This window comes from Primulina tabacum, chromosome 8 (genome assembly GCF_025594145.1).
Source record: "Primulina tabacum isolate GXHZ01 chromosome 8, ASM2559414v2, whole genome shotgun sequence".
Classification (NCBI taxonomy): domain Eukaryota; kingdom Viridiplantae; phylum Streptophyta; class Magnoliopsida; order Lamiales; family Gesneriaceae; genus Primulina; species Primulina tabacum.
Genome location: NC_134557.1, coordinates 24,121,858 through 24,143,358, shown reverse-complemented (window position 1 = coordinate 24,143,358; position 21,501 = coordinate 24,121,858). Strand labels below are relative to the sequence as shown.

Below are 21,501 nucleotides of genomic sequence, written 5' to 3'. Positions count from 1 at the left end.
TCAAATCTTCAATCCAAGCGCGAATTCCTCTCCAAGGCTTGTGGTGGCTGCTGAATAATGATCCAATTTTTCGTGCAATCTCCCCTCCATATCATGCACATTAAGAATTAAGGGAAGAAATCTTCCAAAAAATCTTCCCAAAATTACAAACGCGCCAGGGCGGACACAAGTTTCCGCCCGGGCAAATGACCTTCGCAAATCTTGTATTTTTATTTTTCTTTGACGCACCCGGGCGGACATAAGTTTCCTCTCGGGCGGATGACCTTCGCAAAAATTCCCTCTCTCATGCCTTGGAGGCGCCCGGGCGGACATGAATGTGCGCCCGGGCGGATGACTTTCGCATATCGTGGCATTTTCTTCGGTTTATTCGCAAATCTCCTATATTTTTACATACGAGACACATGAGTAACGATAAAACATAATATATGCCAAAATAACACAAAATGCATGCATTGTAAACGATAATGCAACACAATCATGAGCTATCACATAATAAGAAAAACACGTAAAACCCACCTATATCAACCCCCCAATACTAACCTTTTCGCTCGCCCTCGAGCAAAATAGGTGAGATGACAAAATGGAACATGACACAAAGTAGCTCGACAGTGAATTCATACTCATCAACTAGCCACAGAGAAACTCAACATATTCCCTTGTCGATCAATGCAAAAGCACAATTCTTCGCATTTTCTTTTGGCCTAGACGTTGTTTCAAATAAAACCTGAACGTTTATGTGTGTGTCGTTAGTCCTAGCAACATAAATGACAGAGAGATCCATTCTGAACCATGGTCAGAGATTTAAATCAGTCTGTTAGTGTAAATCTTACTCTCCTTTATTCCTCTGCACTCAATAATCAACAGTAGCAGTTTTTATTTTTTGGACTGAATTGGAATACAGTAATACAAGGACTAAATTAGAGCCTTTCATCTCAGATTCAAATCCATGTGTTTTACATTTTAAGCCAGGAATAGGATTTCATTCCTTTATTCGGCTCTTCAACACCTTACATCTCTAACTTTAGCCAGGAATAGGATTTTATTCCTTTATTCGGCTCCCCCACACCTTACATCTCCATCATTCTCTTTTTTTTTAACGCTGCTGATAGATACCTCGATTCAAGAGAATATCTTCAAGTTCAATTTACACCTTCAAACATCTTCGTTCCCCACTTTAGTTTTAAATTTTCACCATCTTATCATGCACGCTTCTAGTTCTAACATTTGTGCAAAGAGAGTTCAACATTTTAAATAAAACTTCATGTCTGTACCACAGTAGGTGCTAAAGAAGTGCGATTACAAGACAGACAAGGGCGTGTCTCATCGCCTCTTAATCATCATTGGCTAACAAGTACTACTTCAAATACTGTCGGCTGACACACACTAATGCAAAACGACTAAAACTAAATGCATACAAATAAAACCAACAAAGCAGCAAAAATGAACACACAAAACAACACCCATCCACCCACCAATACTAAAATCGAGCAGTGTCCCCAATGCAACAGACGATAGAAAAAGGGACAGATAGTGCAAAAAGAAATAGATGCAATATAACCTAAGCATGCAACAGAAACAGAACTAAATAAAATGATCTAAACAAAATGCAAGAAATAAAAATAATAAAAAACATAAGTGACTCCCCTCTCAATGATCATCCTGCCCGTACTCCTCCAGGGGAATGACGCCAGCTTCAAATTCTGCATTAAGGAGTTTGATAGTTTCTGCATTTACTACCTCTTGCATCTTTGGATTCAATCTTCTCTGAGGTTGCACACGGGGTGAGTACTTTTCTTCCATTAATATCTTGTGCATACAGACCGATGGATTGATCCCTTTGATATCTGCCACTTTCCATGCAACTGCACTCTTGTGCACTTTCAAGACTTTCAGCAGTTTGTCCTCCGTCACATCTGTCAAATAAGAAGAAAGAATCACAGGAAGTTTATTATTCTCACCTAGATAGACGTATTTTAAATGTGGAGGTAATGCCTTGAGCTCCAGAGTTGGTGGCTCCTCTAGGCTTGACTTCTGAGGGATCAAGTCTCTTCGATCCCCCAAGTCCTCTAATCTCATCCTTATCGGCCTCTTACATAGCTGGTTGGCATTGAGGTATGCCACTATTTTGGTTTTCTCTGCATCCAATTCGTCTTCTCTTAATTCAGTAGTGAGAGTGGCTTCCAAAGGGTCCCTAAGAGCATCCTGCACATAGTTAGACACAAGAAAATCAAAAGCATCAATTCCATAACAATTATAAGAATGCAGTGTGTGCTTAAGTGCCTTAAAAACGTTAAAAGTAATCTCCTCTTTTCCCACTCTCAATTTCAACTTCCCTTCCAGCACATCAATTAAAGCCTTGCCAGTTGCAAGAAACGGTCTCCCCAAAATCAAAGGCATCTCCATATCCTCCTCCATGTCGAGCACCACGAAATCTGCAGGAAAAATGAATTTGCCCACTTTCACTTGCACATCCTCAATAACTCCTCGTGGATACTTGACAGATCTGTCAGCTAGCTGTAAAGACATCCTGGTTGGCTTAGGCTCTCCTAAACCGAGTTTCTTGAATACAGATAAATGCATAAGATTAATACTTGCTCCAAGATCACACAATGCTTTATGGAAAACAACATCACCAATCATGCAAGGAATAGAAAAACTACCTGGGTCTTTTAGTTTTGGTGGGATTTTGTTTTGCACCAAAGCAGAGCAATTTTCAGTTAAGTTCATCGTCATGTGATCCTCCAACTTTCTCTTATTAGCTAATATGTCTTTCAAAAATTTAGCATAACTAGGCATTTGCATCAAAGCATCGGCAAAAGGAATATTGATATGAAACTTTTTAAATACCTCAAGAAACTTACCGAATTGTGCGTCAAGTTTTGCTTTTTCAGTGCTGCAGGGAAAGGAGGAGGTATAAAAATTTTAGATTGTGTAGTGGGTGCTGGTGTAGAGTTAGGAGACTTACCTTTAGATGTCTCAATCTGTTCATTAGGCACTTGATTTTTTTATTTTTCTCTCGACTCTAAAATTTTTCCAATCTTCAATTCAATGGCCTTCACTTGGTCTTTTGGATTGGTCTCTGTGTTACTTGGCAAGGTGCCCGGTTCCCTGCTCGTGATCATTTTAGCCAACTGACCTATCTGATTCTCCAAGCCCTTTATTGATGCATCCTGGTTTTGAATTCTAGTCTCGGTGGTTGAAATGAACTTAGACATCATTTGCTCCAAACTAGATTTCTCGTCTCGAGGCTCATGTCGATACATCGGTTGCTTACTATACTGCTGTCCTCCTTATGGTCGAGTTTTACTGCCTTGACCACGCCATGAGAAGTTGGGGTGTTGTCCCCAACCAGGATTATATGTATTTGAATAAGGATCATTCCTCGGATGGTTTTGAATCCCCACTTGATTCACTGGTGCCTCCTCATTCACATAGAAAGGACCACTGTCTTGACAGTCCTTAACATAGTGTTCTCCTCCGCATTTTTCACAAAATATCTCTTTCAGGCGCTTCTCTGTTCCGTTTACGTTCATGCTGTCTATTTTCCCGTTAAGTGCTTCTAATTGTGCAGTGACAACTGAAAAATCAGTTACCTGGTGTACTCCTGCATTCCTTCGCTGAGTGTTCCTCTCAGATTGAGGGTGATAGCTGCTAGCAGCCATATCCTCTAGTAACTTATACCCCTCTTCGGTCGTTTTCCTCAACAGATTTTTGCAGGCCGCAGCATCTATCATGCTTCGGTTAGATGAAATTAAACCATAGTAAAAAGTTTGGACAACTAACCTAAGAGGTAACTCATGATGTGGGCATCTTTGCAATAAGTCTCTGTAGCGCTCCCAAGCCTCGTAGAGTGACTCCTGCTCAAATTGAGAGAATGTGGTTATGTCCGCTCGCAGCTTCATGGTTTTCGATGGAGGAAAGTATTTCAAGAGGAATTCCTTAGCCATGTCTTCCCTAGTTGTGATTGATCCTACAAGTAAACAATTCAACCAAGATTTAGCTTTATCACGCAAAGAGAACGGAAATAAACGTAGTCTAACAGCATCATCTGAAACTCCATTAAATTTAAAAGTATCGCAAATTTCTAAGAAGTCGGCGATGTGAGTGTTCGGATCATCCATCCCATTCCCCCCGAATTGGACAGTGTTCTGGATCTTTTGAATTATGGCAGGCTTGATCTCAAACTGGTTTTCCCTGACAGTTGGTCGCACTATGCTTGGACGTGCTCCATCAAGTGATGCTCCTTGGCTCTTCGACCCTTAGATCTTCGTGATGCTCCTCCTCACGTTCGTTCCTGTTCATTATGTCTTTAAGCCTCTGCTGTTGTCGTCTCCTGCGTAAGGTTCTTTCAATCTCGGGATCGAATATCTCTAGTTCAGACTCTAGAGACCTTGCCATGCACAAGAGGGATACTTGCGAAGAAATCGAAGGTGTGAAACAAAGAAAATAGAGAATGCTAAAGTGAATAATTGAAAATAAAATTGTAGATTAACAGTCCCCGGCAACGGCACCAAAAACTTGATCGAGCAAAACTTGCACTGTGGAATCCTTAATAAAAATATGATTTTGCATGCTCAAAAATTAATCGCAAGTGCACGATGTCAAGTAATAGTATAATGTATGTGAGTACGAGTACCGTTCCACTTGAAGACTGTATTTGGCAATTATTATTTCCAGTTATTCAATCGTTAGCAACGAAATTTGATTTATTAGTTTAGTACTAATATGCTCGAATAAACATGCAAATAAAAAGATTCAATAATTAAATATTTAAATATAATATCTAAAATGGTTGATTAAAATTCAATAAGAAATGAATTTGTTGGGAATTTCGGTTCACCTACCCCTCGTTAATTAATTAATTCAGTTCGATAGTGACTGTATACTTTCGACAGGATTACTATTCAATTGAACACACTCTCTTGAGCTATGCCAAACTAATTCTACTCAATGAAGTAATTAAATGTCTTTAATTATTTATCAAGAGTGAATCGCGTGTCGATCTATGAAATCCCCTAGTTTTCGCCCTATCGAACTATGACTGTCGGCGCGTATCCAATTTCATATATCTATGTAAATTGTAGATCCACGGATTACACTACTCGTTCCTATCACAAGTTATTCTCTCGAACTCACATGCAATATAAAAACGTTGTTAAAGTTAGCTATGTTCTAACAACACACTGAAAAACAGTAGCACATTCAAGAATAACGCAACAATCGAAATATAAATTAATTAAATCAAAGTTTGGGGTAGGATCCCCTTAAATCCCAACAAATATTTTAAATTAGCTACTCGAATTCATATTTAAAATAAAAAAAACAATGTTTGAATGATAAAAACTAGAGTAGAAATACTAGATTTGATGAAAAACGCAAAAACGATGCCCGGAAAATTGTCGAATCTTCAATCCAAGCGCGAATTCCTCTCCAAGGCTTGTGGTGGCTGCTGAATAATGATCCAATTTTTCATGCAATCTACCCTCCATATCATGCACATTCAGAATTAAGGGAAGAAATCGTCCAAAAAATCTTCCCAAAATTACAAACGCGCCCGGGCGGACATAAGTTTTTGCCCGGGCGGATGACCTTCGCAAATCTTGTATTTTTATTTTTCTTTGACGCGCCCAGGCGGACACAAATTTCCGCCCGGGCGGAATGACCTTCGCAAAAATTCCTTCTCTCACGCCTTGGAGGCGCCCGGGCGGACATGAAGGTGCGCCCGGGCGGATGACTTTCGCATATCATGGCATTTTCTTCGGTTTATTCGCAAATCTCTTATATTTTTACATACGAGACACATGAGTAACGATAAAACATAATATATGCAAAAAAAACACAAAATGCATGCAATGTAAACGATAAATGCAACACAATGAGCTATCACATAATAAGAAAAACACGTAAAATCCACCTATATCACAAACACTTCAATTCTGTATTTGACCCATTCATTGTGATTTTTCAACTTCGATTCAGAAAACTCATTAACCTTTTCAAAATTAGGTCGATATGAGTCTGAATGGATTTGGTTGGTCTGGGCTCTTCAATCATCTTGCCCTTACCTTTCTCAGATAGGGCATGAGAAAGCTCAGCTTGAAACAGATGCATCCACTTTTTCTCGGATCACCACGCCCTTTGGTTTGGCAAAAGGTAGAGTAGTTGAGCCAGTGATGGTGATCAGTGATGCTTTTACTCCAACAATTTTATTCTTATTACCAGATTCGGTGATAGTCTTCTCGGAGTGAGCAGTTGGAGGTAGTAATTGCTGTTTAGTTGAGGAATCAGCTGGAACTACCGAGATTGGTATTGCGCTGATTTGCTGTTGAGCTCCAGTTTCCCTCAATCTGTCAGCAGGGATTGTTTCCAAAACAGTTGTGGGCTAGTTTCTTTGAGTCCTTGGCTTCTTCAGAATTTTTGGAGAAGGGGTTTTCTCCGATTCAGTCTCACTGACAATATGTTTTCTCTTGATTGTTTTCTTCTTAGCCAAGTTTTTGAGCTTCTTAACTGATTTGGGAGATGCTAGCGTCCCAATCTCCTTCTTGATCTGGACAAACTGATTAGGAGTTATGTCCAGCTTGGTTTTGGGAGCATGAACATTTTTAATATTGAAGACTTTGTATTTGGATGATTTCTCAGAAGAATCATCCACCAGGCCTTTGGTCTTCAGTAGAAAACTGATTGACACAGCATAGACTTTGGACTGTTTGGACGAATGAACCATGTTCTTCAAAATGTTGAACAATATGGTTGATCAGTTTAGCTTCCGTCCATTCACCAGAGCAGCCATTATCTGGAATTTCTCTAGAGTGAGGGCAGCAAAGGAACCTACCTTGGCTAGAATGCCTTTTTCCTCGATATCGGCCAGCAACTGATATTTATACTTAAGCTCTTTCTTGGGATTTGATACTTTTATCTTTCTCCCAATAGCAGATAAAAGCGTGAGCATCTCTTCCACATTGGTGATTTTCACTTCAGAATAGTGAGAGAGGCCATCTGTTGGTAGTTGGAAAATGGAGCTGAATGATTCTTCATCAAGATTCAGCAAATTACCGTTGACAGTAGCTGTAATCTCCCCTTCAGCAGATAGGAAGCCTTTGCTGTAGAAATCCTGAATTTCTTTAGGGTAAATTTTTGAGTAGATAACCCAAGAAATTTCTTCAGTCCGGCAGTTTCCAGCTTGAGAAAGACATTGTGATTGGCTTCGTCCTTAACAGAGAGGACAGATTCGAAATCAATTGCCATAGCATTGAGCATGTATGCTAGAAATTGGATTGCCATTTTAAATTTGAGTATCTGTGAACAAGAAAGGCTCTGTAAATTTGATTTGCTCTGAAAATGAAGTGCTCGTGAAGAAACTGAAATGTGGCGAAAAATATGACTTATGTTTGTGACTGTTAGAATTTTTGGACACCTGTCAGTCCAAGATAAATTGAATAAAATTGGGTGTACGTATGGTGAAAACGTGGACATAAGTCTAGTGGACTACGTTGGGCTACGTTTCAAATTACTATTCAATGAATGACATAAATTAAAAGTGTAATTTTAACAGTCACATCACTTAATATAGAATGCTTATCGATTAATCAGTTAAATTCTATGATAAGATCAGTTAAGTCAATAACTGAGTGATCAGTTGAAAATTGAATCATTTCAGTTGAAGACCAACTAACTATTTGTCTTATCAGTTAACCTTTTTAGAATCGACATTCACCCCTAAAAAAGTGCACATAAAAGAATAAAAGAAACTTAGTCTGAATGAATTAAATACATTCTATTGATTGATGTCTCTTCGTCTTCTGCTGTTTCTTCAGTTCGAATCTGTCTATAAATAAGATCAACTTTATTAGATAATAACAGTTAAGCACAGATGGATAGATCGAGTAGTTTCAACAATTCAAATCCAAGACTTGCAGGAGCGGAGACATGGAAGAAGGTCATTGAAGATTATGTCTTCGATAAGGTCATGTCCACCTGGACTAAGATTCACGACCTTCAGACCATCCATCAAAACAAATTAGTTGCAACTGATAAACTAGAATGCATTTGAGATAGAATACAAGAGGCATCTGGATGTTATCCAAACTTAATATCTTGAAACTAACGAAGGTCTCTATTATTTGATGCTTAGGAATGAGCAGATGGTGCTGGAAAATATTGATGTATCAGAAAACTTTGGAAATATTGCCTGCAATGAATTGTCTGATTGGATGTCTTTTTTGCTAGATGCCATTGAGAGAGAAATAACTCGTGTAACAATTGAAAGATATTATCAATAACATTGCTATTTCCAATTTATTTGTGTTTATGTTTTCATACTAAATGATGATCAGTTTGATTAAAGAGAAATTGACTAACTGAACATTAATTAGAACCAACTGAGCTAATTAGATTAAAATTAAGTCAGTAGTTTCCTTCTAATTAAATTGCATAAAAGTAAAATGGTTCTTATTCTTGGAAGATGAATCGTTGAAGTATGATAAATGCGTCTCTTCAGATGGATGCAAAGCCAATCTATAACTAAGAATGAAGAGATTAGTCATAATATTAGTTGGGTATCTCAGCAAATAGAAAAAATTAATATAACAGCAAGTGGACTCCGCAGGTAGTTCTCGACAACCTGATATGGCTGAGGAATTTAAGCAGCCCATTGAAGCTGTGCGAAAGTTTAACATAGAAGACCTTGTCTACGAGAAGACCTTGTAAAAAATCCAGGAGCTGCAGTCCTCCCGAGAGGAAGAACTGAAGGTCACTAGAAGACGAGTGACAACTGAAGCTAAATATATGGGTCGACTTGGTGTTGCTGAAGCTTCAGAAATTTTCACAGATGAAGATACCCTTCTTCTTATGCTACTAAAAGAACATAAGGTTCTAAAAAATATTGCTCTTTCAGATGAGTTTATGAAGTCTGCCACCGACAAATTGTATGTCTGGATGAACTTTTGGTTAGAAGTAGTAGAAATAGAAATAACCAATGTAATAGTTAATCGTTTCAATCAATGAAAAGTTCATTTCAGTTAATGTTTGTCTACTTTTGATTATTTCGGCACACTAACTGATACTAATCTTAAAACATAGTCAGCGACAGTTAAACAATCTACTAACTTACATTTCAAACTGATATAACAAAGCAAATAATATTAATACAAATAAATTAAACCAAGAATATTTCGAAAATAAGAAATCTTAGTCTCGGGTAATGGCTTTGTGAAGATGTCAGCTGCTTGTTGTTCAGTTGAAATGTATTCCAGCCTGATTGCCAGCATGATCTCTGCTGAAGTGATGTCTGACATCAATGTGCTTGGTCCTGGTGTGAAGAACTGGATTATAGGTAATCACGATTGTGCTTGTATTATCACAGAAGATTGTTGATTCTTCTACAATGACTCCATAGTCTTTCAGTTGTTGCTGAATCCTGAGCACTTGAGCGCAACACCTTCCAGCAGCTAGATATTTTGCTTCAATTGCGGAAGTTGCTATGGATGTTTGCTTCTTGCTAAACCATGAAATCAGTCTGTCTCCTAGAAACTGACATGATCCACTGGTGATTTTACGATTTAGCTTACACCCTGCATAATTTGCATCTGAATATCCAACTAAATTAAAAGATGTGTCCTTAGCATACCATAAGCCCGCATTTTGTGTGTCTTTAAGATATTTCAATATATGTTTGGCAGCTGAAAAATGCGATTGCTTAGGATCTGACTGAAATCTAGCACACATGCAAACAAAAAATACAATATCAGGACGACTAGCAGTTAGGTATAATAAAGAACCTATTAAACCCCTGTAGAGTGCCGTCTCAACTGATATTCCCCCTTCATATTTATCTAATTTAATTGATGAACTCATGGGAGTACTTGCAGCTGAACATGTTTCCATGCCAAATATCTTGAGCAGTTCCTTCGTGTATTTGGTCTGACTGATAAAATTACCAGTTTCCAGTTGCTTCACTTGCTGACCGAGAAAGGACGTCAGTTCACCCATCATACTCATCTCAAATTTTTTCTGCATTAACTTGGAAAATTTCTTGCATAATTTGGGGTTAGTTGACCCAAAAATAATATCATCAACATATATTTGCACATGTAAAATATGATCATTCTTTGAAAATTGGAACAGAGTCTTGTCAACTGATCCAACAGTAAAGTCATGATAAATTAGAAATTTTGCAAGCGTTTAATACCAAGCTCTTGGAACTTGTTTAAGACTGTAAAGAGCTTTGTTCAAATGATAAACATGATCAGGAAGAGAGTGATTAACAAAACCTGGTGGTTGTTCCACATATACTTCTTCCTGCAACTGACCCTTTAGGAATGCACTCTTGACGTTCATCTGGTGGACTTTAAAGTTTTTGAATGAGGCATAAGCAAGGAATATTTTGATTGCTTCCAGTCGTGCAACTGGTGCATATGTCTCGTCATAATTTATCCCTTCTTCTTGCCTATATCATTGTGCTACAAGCCTTGCTTTGTTGCGTACGAATGAACCTTCTTCATTCAGTTTGTTTCTATAAACCCACTTTGTACCTATAATATTTTTAGAAATTGGTCTTGGAACTAAGTTCCAGAAATTGTTATGGGTAAACTGATTTAACACTTCTTGAATAACATTTATCTAGTTAGGATCAACAAGTGCTTCATCAATTTTTTTTGATTCCAGTTGGGAAACAAAAGCTGAATGAATAAATAAATTAGACATTTGATTCCGAGTTCTTATCGGATCAGATGGATTACCTATTGCCAATTCTGGTGGGTGTGATTTCTTCCATCTGTATTCACCATTGGTTGGATCGATTTTAGCAATTGGTTCAATTGGTAACTGAACGTTTTCTTCAGTTTCAGTTGTTGCTGCTTCAGTTGGTATTTGAATCTCATCATTTTGTTCTACCAAATGATGACCAGGAACAATTTCTTGCTCAACTGATGGATCCAATATCTCTGGTTCAGGTGTTTGAAGCATATTTCGATTGATATGAACTTCTTCTTCACTATCATCCTCCAAACTGATTTTTGTAAGCGATCAACTAGCTCAACTGGATCAGTTGACTTATCAGTTAATATAGATTCATCAAATACAACATGAATTCATTCCTCTTGTAATATCAAAGCCTGGTGAACGGTACGGTTTAAGATTTCGTATGTTTATGGACTATTTGGTCAAGTTTAAGCATGGTTTAGATGTTAAGAGTTGTGATCTATGGTTTATAGTATTGTTGATTATAGATGTTGTGTGGTTATATTGTAGCGTCGTTGCGATTTAATTCATGGTAATTCGTTTGTTGAGCCGATTGGATGAGGCCAATTGGAGTGGTTAGATAAGATATAGAGTTGCAACTTTCTTGTTGAGAGTGTTGCCGAATTATGAGGAGAAGCGTCGTTGTGATTCAATTTTTATTGCATAGAGTTTATTGTTGGCTTCAGAGGCAGTGCACCCGCACTGAGAAAGGACTGCACCCGCGGTGGCAGGACCGAAGCAAGACCGCACCCGCGGTCAGGAAGTTACCGCACCCGCGGTCTCTTGTTTCAGAATTTGTGATGTTTTCCAGTAGGCAGAGTGCACCCGCGGTCGTCATTTATGGATTTTTTGATGTATTGCCGAAGGCACACCGCACCCGCGGTGAAGAAGCTAGCGCACCTGCGGTCCGTGTACAGTAGAAGCGTGTTTTCGAGATTTAAGTGATATAAGGCATGGGTTAGCTCACTTTTTCTCATTCTTTTCCCTCACTTCTCGTTTTCAGCTCTTGGGAGAATAGGGTTTCTACATTTCTTCCTTTCATTTCCTTTATTCAAGCTTCTTGTTGGTTATTTGTGCTGAGATTAAGGTTCTTGTGGGTTCAAGGAGTTAAGGTAAGCTTATGGGTTTGTTTATTTCTTGGTTTTGGTGTTGGGAGAAGTATTGGGTTTGTGGATTGTGTTGGTTTTATGAATTTAATAGTATGGATTTGTGATTATTGAGATGATAATGGTGCAATACATGGTTTATTGTTGTAGGTTGTGTACCAAGAGATTATATTCAAGGGTTTCATTGGTTGAAAGTGGAATTTCATTCTTTGTGCTCACATGATAATATACGTATGGTGTTTCAATGGTTTAATGTGCTATTCCCTTCATTTGATTCGTGATATGTATTGATACATTTTGTTGTATATTATGGAGGCATTTTATGTTTCAATTGTGAAAAAGAGAATACAAGAGAAAAGAGTCTTCAAAGTGTTTGATTTAATGCCAAAGAGAGAGTTTAAATTATTTATTGGATTGATAGATCAGAGTCAGAGATTGCATGCAATTAGTTGATCAACGACCATAGGCTTATATCCCTCAGAGTTATCGATGGGATATAGGTACAGAGACAGAGATATTATATAGATATCAATCCAACAGAGAAAAGAGAAATATCATCTTATTGTTATATTATGCTATGTTATTCATGTTTCAAGAGTGGCATTTAATGATTTCAAAGCCATGTTTTACGGAGTATGATATATATATGTCCATTGGTATGTAAGAGTTCCACTTGCTGAGTTTTATACTCATTTCAGTTAATTCATGTTATGCAGATAAGAGCGACGAGCCGGGACGTTGATTGGGGCTGGAGTCATATGCATAGGAGAGGGAAGGAAGAAGGCTACTTTTGCTAGCATTTTGGACATGATCACAAAAAATGATATTTTGTATTTTGTTGTATCATTTCATTGATCATGTATATACTTTTGATTGTAAATGTTTATATGTCAAGAAATTTTTAATCCTTCCTCCCTTCAAAGAAATTTTTAGTATTCCACTGCTATTTTATCAAAAACGGTCAGAGCGTTACATTTAGTGGTATCAGAGCACCGTTCTTCGGACCAATGCATATGACTTCGTCTACTTTCAACAGTCTGGGTATTTCTTCTTCAACATCTATTCATTGTTATCTCTTAATATGTATTTTGTGAGCACATTGTAGGAGTATGCCTCCTAAGAGAAAGGCTTCAAAGGGTGAGGATAGTTCTTCCTCTAGAGTTGTCGATGAGTTCGGCAAGCTACTGAAAGAGCAAGCCAAGGTCCACAGTGAGCAGATCCAACAGTTGCTACGTATTCAAGGCACATGCCAAGGTAGAGGTCAAGGGAGAGGTCAAGTGGTTCAAGCTGTTGGAACCGTTGGGATATTTACTGCTTTTAAGAGGATGGATCCGCCTGAGTTTGCAGGAAGCACTGATCCGTTGGTGGCCGTAGAGTGGATCAAAGCACTTGAGGCTATATTTGATCATCTCAAGTATGAAGACAAAGACAGAATTGGTTGTGCAGTGTTCATGTTAGTCAAAGCTGCACGCATTTGGTGGAATGCTACCAAGGTAGGTGTTGATGTTCCGGCATTGAAGTGGCAAGATATCACTGATCTTTTCTATGACAAGTACTTCCCTGATGCACTTTGAGCTCGGAAGGTGACTGAGTTTTTGGAGCTTCGACAGGGAGGCATGAATGTTGATGAGTATATTCTGAAATTCGAGGAGGGCTGTCTGTTTGCCCCATATATTGCTTCCAATGACAAAGACAAGGGTGCTCATTTCATTAGAGGCCTTAGAGCAGAGATCAGAAGGGACATCAATATGTCGAAGGCGGTGACATTCAAAGAGATTGTGGCTAAGGCATTGTTGGCCGAGCAAGATGAGAAAGATGCTAGAGAGAGACAGGCGAGGCAGCAGGCTATTGCTCAAAGAGGCCAGGGTTCGAACCAAAGAGGTAAGGGCAATTTCAAGGGGAAAGGCAAGATAGAGTCGAGTCCAAAAGCACCGGCAGTTCCATTTGATCCCGAGAAGCCATTGTGTCCCAAATGCAGTAGGCATCATCGGGGAGAGTGCAGATTTGGTACTTATACTTGTTATCGATGTGGCACTGCAGGCCATATTGCCAAGGATTGTCCAAGAGGAGCGAGTAAAGAGAAGGTGCAGGGTCGCATCTTCACCATGTCGAAGGAAGGTGTAAACCATGATTCTTCTGTGATCTCCAGCACTATTTTAATTTCAGGCAGAGTAGCTACGACATTGATTGATACAGGTGCTACTCATTCTTTTATGTCTGAACTATTTTTGAGATCTTTGGGTATAGTTCCTTCTGTTATTCCCCTCCAGTTTAATGTTGTTTTGCCTTCGGGAGATGTATTGTGCCCGACATCTATTGTGTATGCGTGCTGTGTTCAAATTGATGAGCGAGTGGTTTTTGCCGATTTGATTGTTATTCCGATGGTTGCGTTTGATATTATACTTGGCATGGATTGGCTATCAACCTATCGTGCAGTGATTGATTGCGTTCCTAAGACGGTGAAATTTGCAGATGATGGCAATAAGAAAGGTATGCTCGCCAGTACAGGTACTTCGCTGGTCCTTCCTTTTATTTCGTGTCTTGAGGCTAAGAAGTTGTTGTTTAGAGGTTGTGATGGGTTTTTGGCTTCAATTGTTGATATGGATAGAATTGTGAAGTTGAATATTGATGATATTGATGTTGTGAGAGAGTTTCCCGAGGTATTTGAGGATGATGTGCCGGGTTTACCGCCGGACAGAGATGTAGAGTTTTTGATTGATCTAGTTCCAGGTACGGTTCCTATTTCTAAGGCTCCGTATAGAATGGCCCCAACAGAGATGAAAGAGTTGAAGATGCAGTTGCAGGATCTTTTGGATAAAGGTTTCATTCGGCCGAGTTCTTCGCCATGGGGAGCTCCGGTTCTTTTTGTTAAAAAGAAAGATGGGTCTTTGCGGCTTTGCATTGATTACAGAGAGATCAACAAAGTGACTATCAAGAATAAGTATCCGTTGCCACGGATAGACGATCTTTTTGACCAACTGCAGGGGGCTGCAGTGTTTTCGAAGATTGATCTGCGATCTGGCTATTATCAGTTGAAGGTTAGGGAGTCTGATATCCCTAAGACGGCGTTTCGGACCAGGTATGGTCATTATGAATTTCTTGTGATGTCTTTTGGTCTGACTAATGCTCCTTCAGTCTTCATGGATCTGATGAACCGAGTGTTCAAGCCGTATTTGGATAGCTTTGTCATTGTTTTCATCGATGACATATTGATTTATTCCAAGACCAGAGAGTTTCATGCAGAGCACCTCAGAGTTGTGCTTCAGTTGTTGAGAGAGAAGAGGTTGTATGCTAAGTTGAAGAAATGTGAGTTCTGGTTGGAGCAGATTTATTTCTTAGGCCATGTTGTCTCGAAGGATGATATAGCTGTTGATCCTGTGAAGATCGAGGCGATTCAGAAATGGCCTATTCCTACCACTGTATCAAAGGTACGAAGTTTTCTTGGTTTGACGGGTTATTATCGTCGTTTTATTTCAGATTTCTCAAAGATTGCCCTGCCGTTAACCAATCTGACGAGGAAGACTGTGAAGTTTGAGTGGTCCAATGAATGCCAGAGTGGATTCCAAGAGTTGAAAGATAGGTTGACGTCAGCTCCTGTACTTGCATTGCTCAGTGGTTCAGAGGACTTTGTTGTTTACACTGATGCGTCGAAGAAGGGCCTCGGTGCAGTGCTGATGCAACGAGGAAAGGTTATAGCCTTTGCTTCTCGCCAGTTGAAGGACTACGAGAAGAATTATCCTACGCATGATCTGGAATTGGCAGCTGTGGTTTTCGCCCTGAAAATTTGGAGACATTATTTGTATGGCGAAAAGTGTGAAATTTTCACGGACCACAAGAGTTTGAAGTATTTGTTTTCTCAGAAAGAACTCAATATGCGACAGAGACGGTGGTTAGAGCTTGTCAAAGACTATGATGTGACTATTAGTTACCACCCAGGGAAAGCGAATGTTGTAGCGGATGCTTTGAGCCGTAAGTCGAGTTCTTCTTTGAGTTCTTTGATTCAGAAGCCATTGTTGTTAGACTTGCAGCGAGAAGAGATAGCTTTGGTGGTTCCGGGGACCATTGCTCGTTTTTCAACGTTGATCATTCGGGCTACTTTGACAGACAGGATCCGTAGAGAGCAAGCCATTGATGCACAGTTGTTAGAGATGAGAGCTAGAGCAGAGAAGAGAGGTAATTCAGAGTTTGAGATGAATGGAGATGGTTTGGTGACATTCAGAGGCCGTATATGTATTCTTGCTGGTGATGATATTCGGCGAGAAATCTTGACAGAGGCACATACCGCGCCATTCTCGATACATCCAAGTAGCACTAAGATGTATCAGGATCTTCGTAGACTCTATTGGTGGCCAGGTATGAAGAAGGATATTGCCATGTTTATTTCTCAGTGCCTAACTTGTCAGCAGGTGAAAATCGAGCACCAGAGACCTGCTGGGACGTTGCAGTCATTGCCGCTTCCTCAATGGAAATGGGAGCACATTACGATGGACTTCGTGACTGGTCTTCCAAGAACGCAAAAAGGTTTTAACTCTATTTGGGTTATTGTTGATCAGTTGACCAAGTCAGCGCATTTTCTTCTAGTCAAGACGACGTATTCCATGAACAAGTATGCCGAAGAGTACATAGCAGAGATTTTTAGACTTCATGGTGTTCCTGTGTCGATCGTGTCTGATCGTGACCCTAGATTTACTTCAGAGTTTTGGAAGAGTTTGCACAGAGCTATGGGTACACGGTTAGCATTCAGTACAACATATCACCCCCAGAGCGACGGTCAATCAGAGAGAGTTATTTAGATTTTAGAGGATATGCTCAGGGCTTGTACTATCGATTATCGTGGTAGCTGGGATTCCAAATTGCCTCTTGTTGAGTTCACGTACAATAATAGCTACCAAGTGACGATTGGCATGGAACCGTATGAAGCACTTTATGACAAAAAGTGTAGATCTCCTTTGTATTGGGATGAGATTGGTGAGAGGAAGATGTTGGGTCCAGAGTTGGTCCAACAGACAGCTGATGTTGTTGATGTTATTCAAGAGAGGATTAAGACAGCATAGTCAAGATAGAAGAGTTATGCTGATGTCAGGTGAAGGCCGTTGCAGTTTGAGGTTGGAGACCATGTGTTTTTGAAGATTGCACCTCTTAAGGGTGTGATGCGGTTTGGCAAGAAGGGAAAGTCGAGTCCGAGATTTATTGGTCCATTTGAGATCTTGGATAGAGTTGGTGATCGAGCTTACAGGTTAGCCCTACCGCCAGATCTTGATAGAGTTCATAATGTTTTTCATGTCTCCATGCTCAGGAAGTATATTGCGAATCCTTCCCATGTTCTTCGCCACGAGCCATTGGATTTGACGCCTAATTTGGCTTATCAAGAGATTCCGGTCCAGATTCTGGATCGCAAAATTAAAGTGTTGAGAAACAAAGAGATCGGCATTGTTAAAGTTCTTTGGAGAAATCATTTGATTGAAGAAGCCACGTGGGAACCAGAGGATGAGATGAAAGAAAAGTATCCTGAGTTGTTTTCGCAGTGACGTCAATTTCGGAGACGAAATTCCTTTAAGGAGGGGAGATTGTAATATCCAAGTCTGGTGAATGATACGGTTTAAGATTTCGTATGTTTATGGACTATTTGGTCAAGTTTAAGCATGGTTTAGATGTTAAGAGTTGTGATCTATGGTTTATAGTATTGTTGATTATAGATGTTGTGTGGTTATATTGTAGCATCGTTGCGATTTAATTCATGGTAATTCGTTTGTTGAGCCGATTGGATGAGGCCAATTGGAGTGGTTAGATAAGATATAGAGTTGCAACTTTCTTGTTGAGAGTGTTGCCAAATTATGAGGAGAAGCGTCGTTGTGATTCAATTTTTATTGCATAGAGTTTATTGTTGGCTTCAGAGGCAGTGCACTCGCACTGAGAAAGGACCGCACCCGCGGTGGCAGGACCGAAGCAAGACCGCACCCGCGGTCAGGAAGTTACCGCACCCGCGGTCTCTTGTTTCAGAATTTTTGATGTTTTCCAGTAGGCAAAGCGCACCCACGGTCAGTTTTGCAGCGCACCCACGGTCATCATTTATGGATTTTTTGATGTATTGTTGAAGGCACACCGCACCCGCGGTGAAGAAGCTAGCGCACCTGCGGTCCGTGTACAGTAGAAGCGTGTTTTCGAGATTTAAGTGATATAAGTCATGGGTTAGCTCACTTTTTCTCATTCTTTTCCCTCACTTCTCGTTTTCAGCTCTTGGGAGACTAGGGTTTCTACATTTCTTCCTTTCATTTCCTTGATTTAAGCTTCTTGTTGGTTATTTGTGGTGAGATTAAGGTTCTTGTGGGTTCAAGGAGTTAAGGTAAGCTTATGGGTTTGTTTATTTCTTGGTTTTGGGAGAAGTATTGGGTTTGTGGATTGTGTTGGTTTTATGGATTTAATAGTATGGGTTTGTGATTATTGAGATGATAATGGTGCAATACATGGTTTATTGTTGTAGGTTGTGTACCAAGAGATTATATTCAAGGGTTCTATTGGTTGTAAGTGAAATTTCATTCCTTTTGCTCACATGATAATATATGTATGGTGTTTCAATGGTTTTAATGTGCTATTCCCTTCATTTGATTCGTGATATGTATTGATACACTTTGTTGTATATTATGGAGGCATTTTATGTCTCAATTGTGAAAAAGGGAATACAAGAGAAAAGAGTCTTCAAAGTGTTTGATTTAATGCCAAAGAGAGAGTTTAAATGATTTATTGGATTGATAGATACATAGTCAGAAATTGCATGCAATTAGTTGATCAACGACCATTGGCTTATATCCCTCAGAGTTATTGATGTATATCGATGGGATATAGATACAGAGACAGAGATACTATATAGATATCAATCCAACAGAGAAAAGAGAAATATCATCTTATTGTTATATTATGCGATGTTATTCATGTTTCAAGAGTTGATGGTATTTAATGATTTCAAAGCCATGTTTTACAGAGTATGATATATATATGTCCATTGCTATGTAAGAGTTACACTTGCTGAGTTTTATACTCATTTCAGTTATTTCATGTGATGCAGATAAGAGCGACGAGCCGGGACGTTGATTGGGGCCACTAAATGTAACGCTCTGACCGATTTTGATAAAATAGCTGCGGAATACTAAAAATTTCTTTTAAGGGAGGAAGGATAAAAAATTTCTTGACGTAAAAACATTTACAATCAAAAGTATATACATGATCAATGAAATGATACAACAAAATACGAAATATCATTTTTTGTGATCATGTCCAAAATGCTAGCAAAAGTAGCCTTCTTCCTTCCCTCTCCTATGCATATGACTTCGGCCCCAATCAACGTCCCGGCTCGTCGCTCTTATCTGCATCACATGAAATAACTGAAATGAGTATAAAACTCAGCAAGTAGAACTCTTACATAGCAATGGACATATATATATATCATACTGTGTAAAACATGGCTTTGAAATCATTAAATACCATAAACTCTTGAAACATGAATAACATAGCATAATATAACAATAAGATGATATTTTTCTTTTCTCTGTTGGATTGATATCTATATAGTATCTCTGTCTCTGTACCTATATCCCATCGATATACATCAATAACTCTGAGGGATATAAGCCTATGATCGTTGATCAACTAATTGCATGAAATATCTGACTATGTATCTATCAATCCAATAAATCATTTAAACTCTCTCTTTGGCATTAAATCAAACACTTTGAAGACTTTTTTCTCTTGTATTCCCTTTTTCACAATTGAGACATAAAATGCCTCCATAATATACAACAAAGTGTATCTATACATATCACGAATCAAATGAAGGGAATAGCACATTAAAACCATTGAAACACGATACATATATTATCATGTGAGCACAAGGAATGAAATTCCACTTACAACCAATAGAACCCTTGAATATAATCTCTTGGTACACAACCTACAACAATAAACCATGTATTGCACCATTATCATCTCAATAATCACAAACCCATACTATTAAATCCATAAAACCAACACAATCCACAAACCCAATACTTCTCCCAACACCAAAACCAAGAAATAAACAAACCCATAAGCTTACCTTAACTCCTTGAACCCACAAGAACCTTAATCTCACTACAAATAACCAACAAGAAGCTTGAATCAAGGAAATGCAAGGAAGAAATGTAGAAACCCTAGTCTCCCAAGAGCTGAAAACGAGAAGTGAGGGAAAAGAATGAGAAAAAGTGAGCTAACCCATGCCTTATATCACTTAAATCTTGAAAACACGCTTCTAATGTAAACGGACCGCAAGTGCGCTAGCTTCTTCATCGCGGGTGCGGTGTGCCTTCGGCAATACATCAAAAAATCCATAAATGACGACCGCGAGTGCGCTGTAAAATTGACCCCGGGTGCGCTCTGCCTACTGGAAAACATCACAAATTCTGAAACAAGAGACCGCGGGTGCGATAACTTCCTGACCGCGGGTGTGGTCTTGCTTCGGTCCTGCCACCGCGGGTGCGGTCCTTTCTCAGTGCGGGTGCACTGCCTCTGAAGCCAACAATAAACTCTATGCGATAAAAATTGAATCACAACGACGCTTCTCCTCATAATTCGGCAACACTTTTAACAAGAAAGTTGCAACTCTATATCTTATCTAACCACTCCCAATTGGCCTCATCCAATCGGCTCAACAAACGAATTACCATGAATTAAATCGCAACGACGCTACAATATAACCACACAACATCTATAATCAACAATACTATAAACCATAGATCACAACTCTTAACATCTAAACCATGCTTAAATTTGACCAAATAGTCCATAAACATACGAAATCTTAAACCGTACCGTTCACCAGGCTTGGATATTACACCTTTACATTTAAAGTTCATTTGTTAAATATTCTATAAGCTTTACTAACTGATGAATAACCCAGAAATATTCCTTCTGCAGATTTTGCATCAAATGATTTTTTAATTATCATGAATGAAACATCTGCAGCCAAATATTCTGAAGTAAGATACCATATTTTTATGTCCATGCCAGAACTCATATGGCGTTTTTAAATGATTTTTGTTAATAAGTGATCTGTTCTGAGTGTAACATACAATGTTTTACTGTTTGTTAATAGCAGCTTCTTTAAGAGTTCGATTTCTTCTCTCAGCTACACCATTTGGCTGAGGATTTCTTGCTGCTGAGTGCTCATGCTTGATCCCAGTATTTTTAAAAAATTGTGAAAGATTTCGATTGATGAATTCAGTACCTCGATCAAACCTTATTCTGTCAATACCAACTGATTTTTCACTTAATAATCTTTTGAAGAGTTTAATCAGTTGTGCAGCAGTTTGATATTTTTATTTTAAAAAGATAACCCAAGTAAATCTTGAAAAATCATCAACAATTACCAAGGTATATTTCATTCCCCTAAACTCATGACTAGTATTGGACCAAAAAAATCCATATGCAGTAATTCTAAGCATCTAAAGGAAGATTTACTACCTTGTTTTTGAATGAAGATCTTACTTGCTTACCAAACTGACATGATGAACAAATTTTATCTTTTGAAAATTCGATCTTAGGAAGACCTATTACAAGATCAAGATTACTTAGATAAGCAATTGACTTAAAATTTAAATGGTTCAACCTTTTATGCCACAACCAGTTT

The 21,501-nt window shown here is 38.8% G+C and overlaps 1 protein-coding gene across 1 annotated transcript; it reads right to left on the bottom strand.

Annotated features, from left to right (window-relative positions):
• Positions 1-3,290: 3,290 nt before the first annotated feature.
• Positions 3,291-4,121, bottom strand: LOC142554656 (uncharacterized). Its single transcript, XM_075665320.1, has one exon. The coding sequence runs from the start codon at positions 4,119-4,121 to the stop codon at positions 3,291-3,293; it is 831 nt and encodes a 276-aa protein (XP_075521435.1).
• Between the last annotated feature and the right edge of the window lie 17,380 nt (positions 4,122-21,501).

Coding starts and splice junctions, on each gene's coding strand:
- LOC142554656 (XM_075665320.1), bottom strand. CDS start 4,121: ATGGATGATCCGAACACTCACATCGCCGACTTCTTAGAAATTTGCGAT.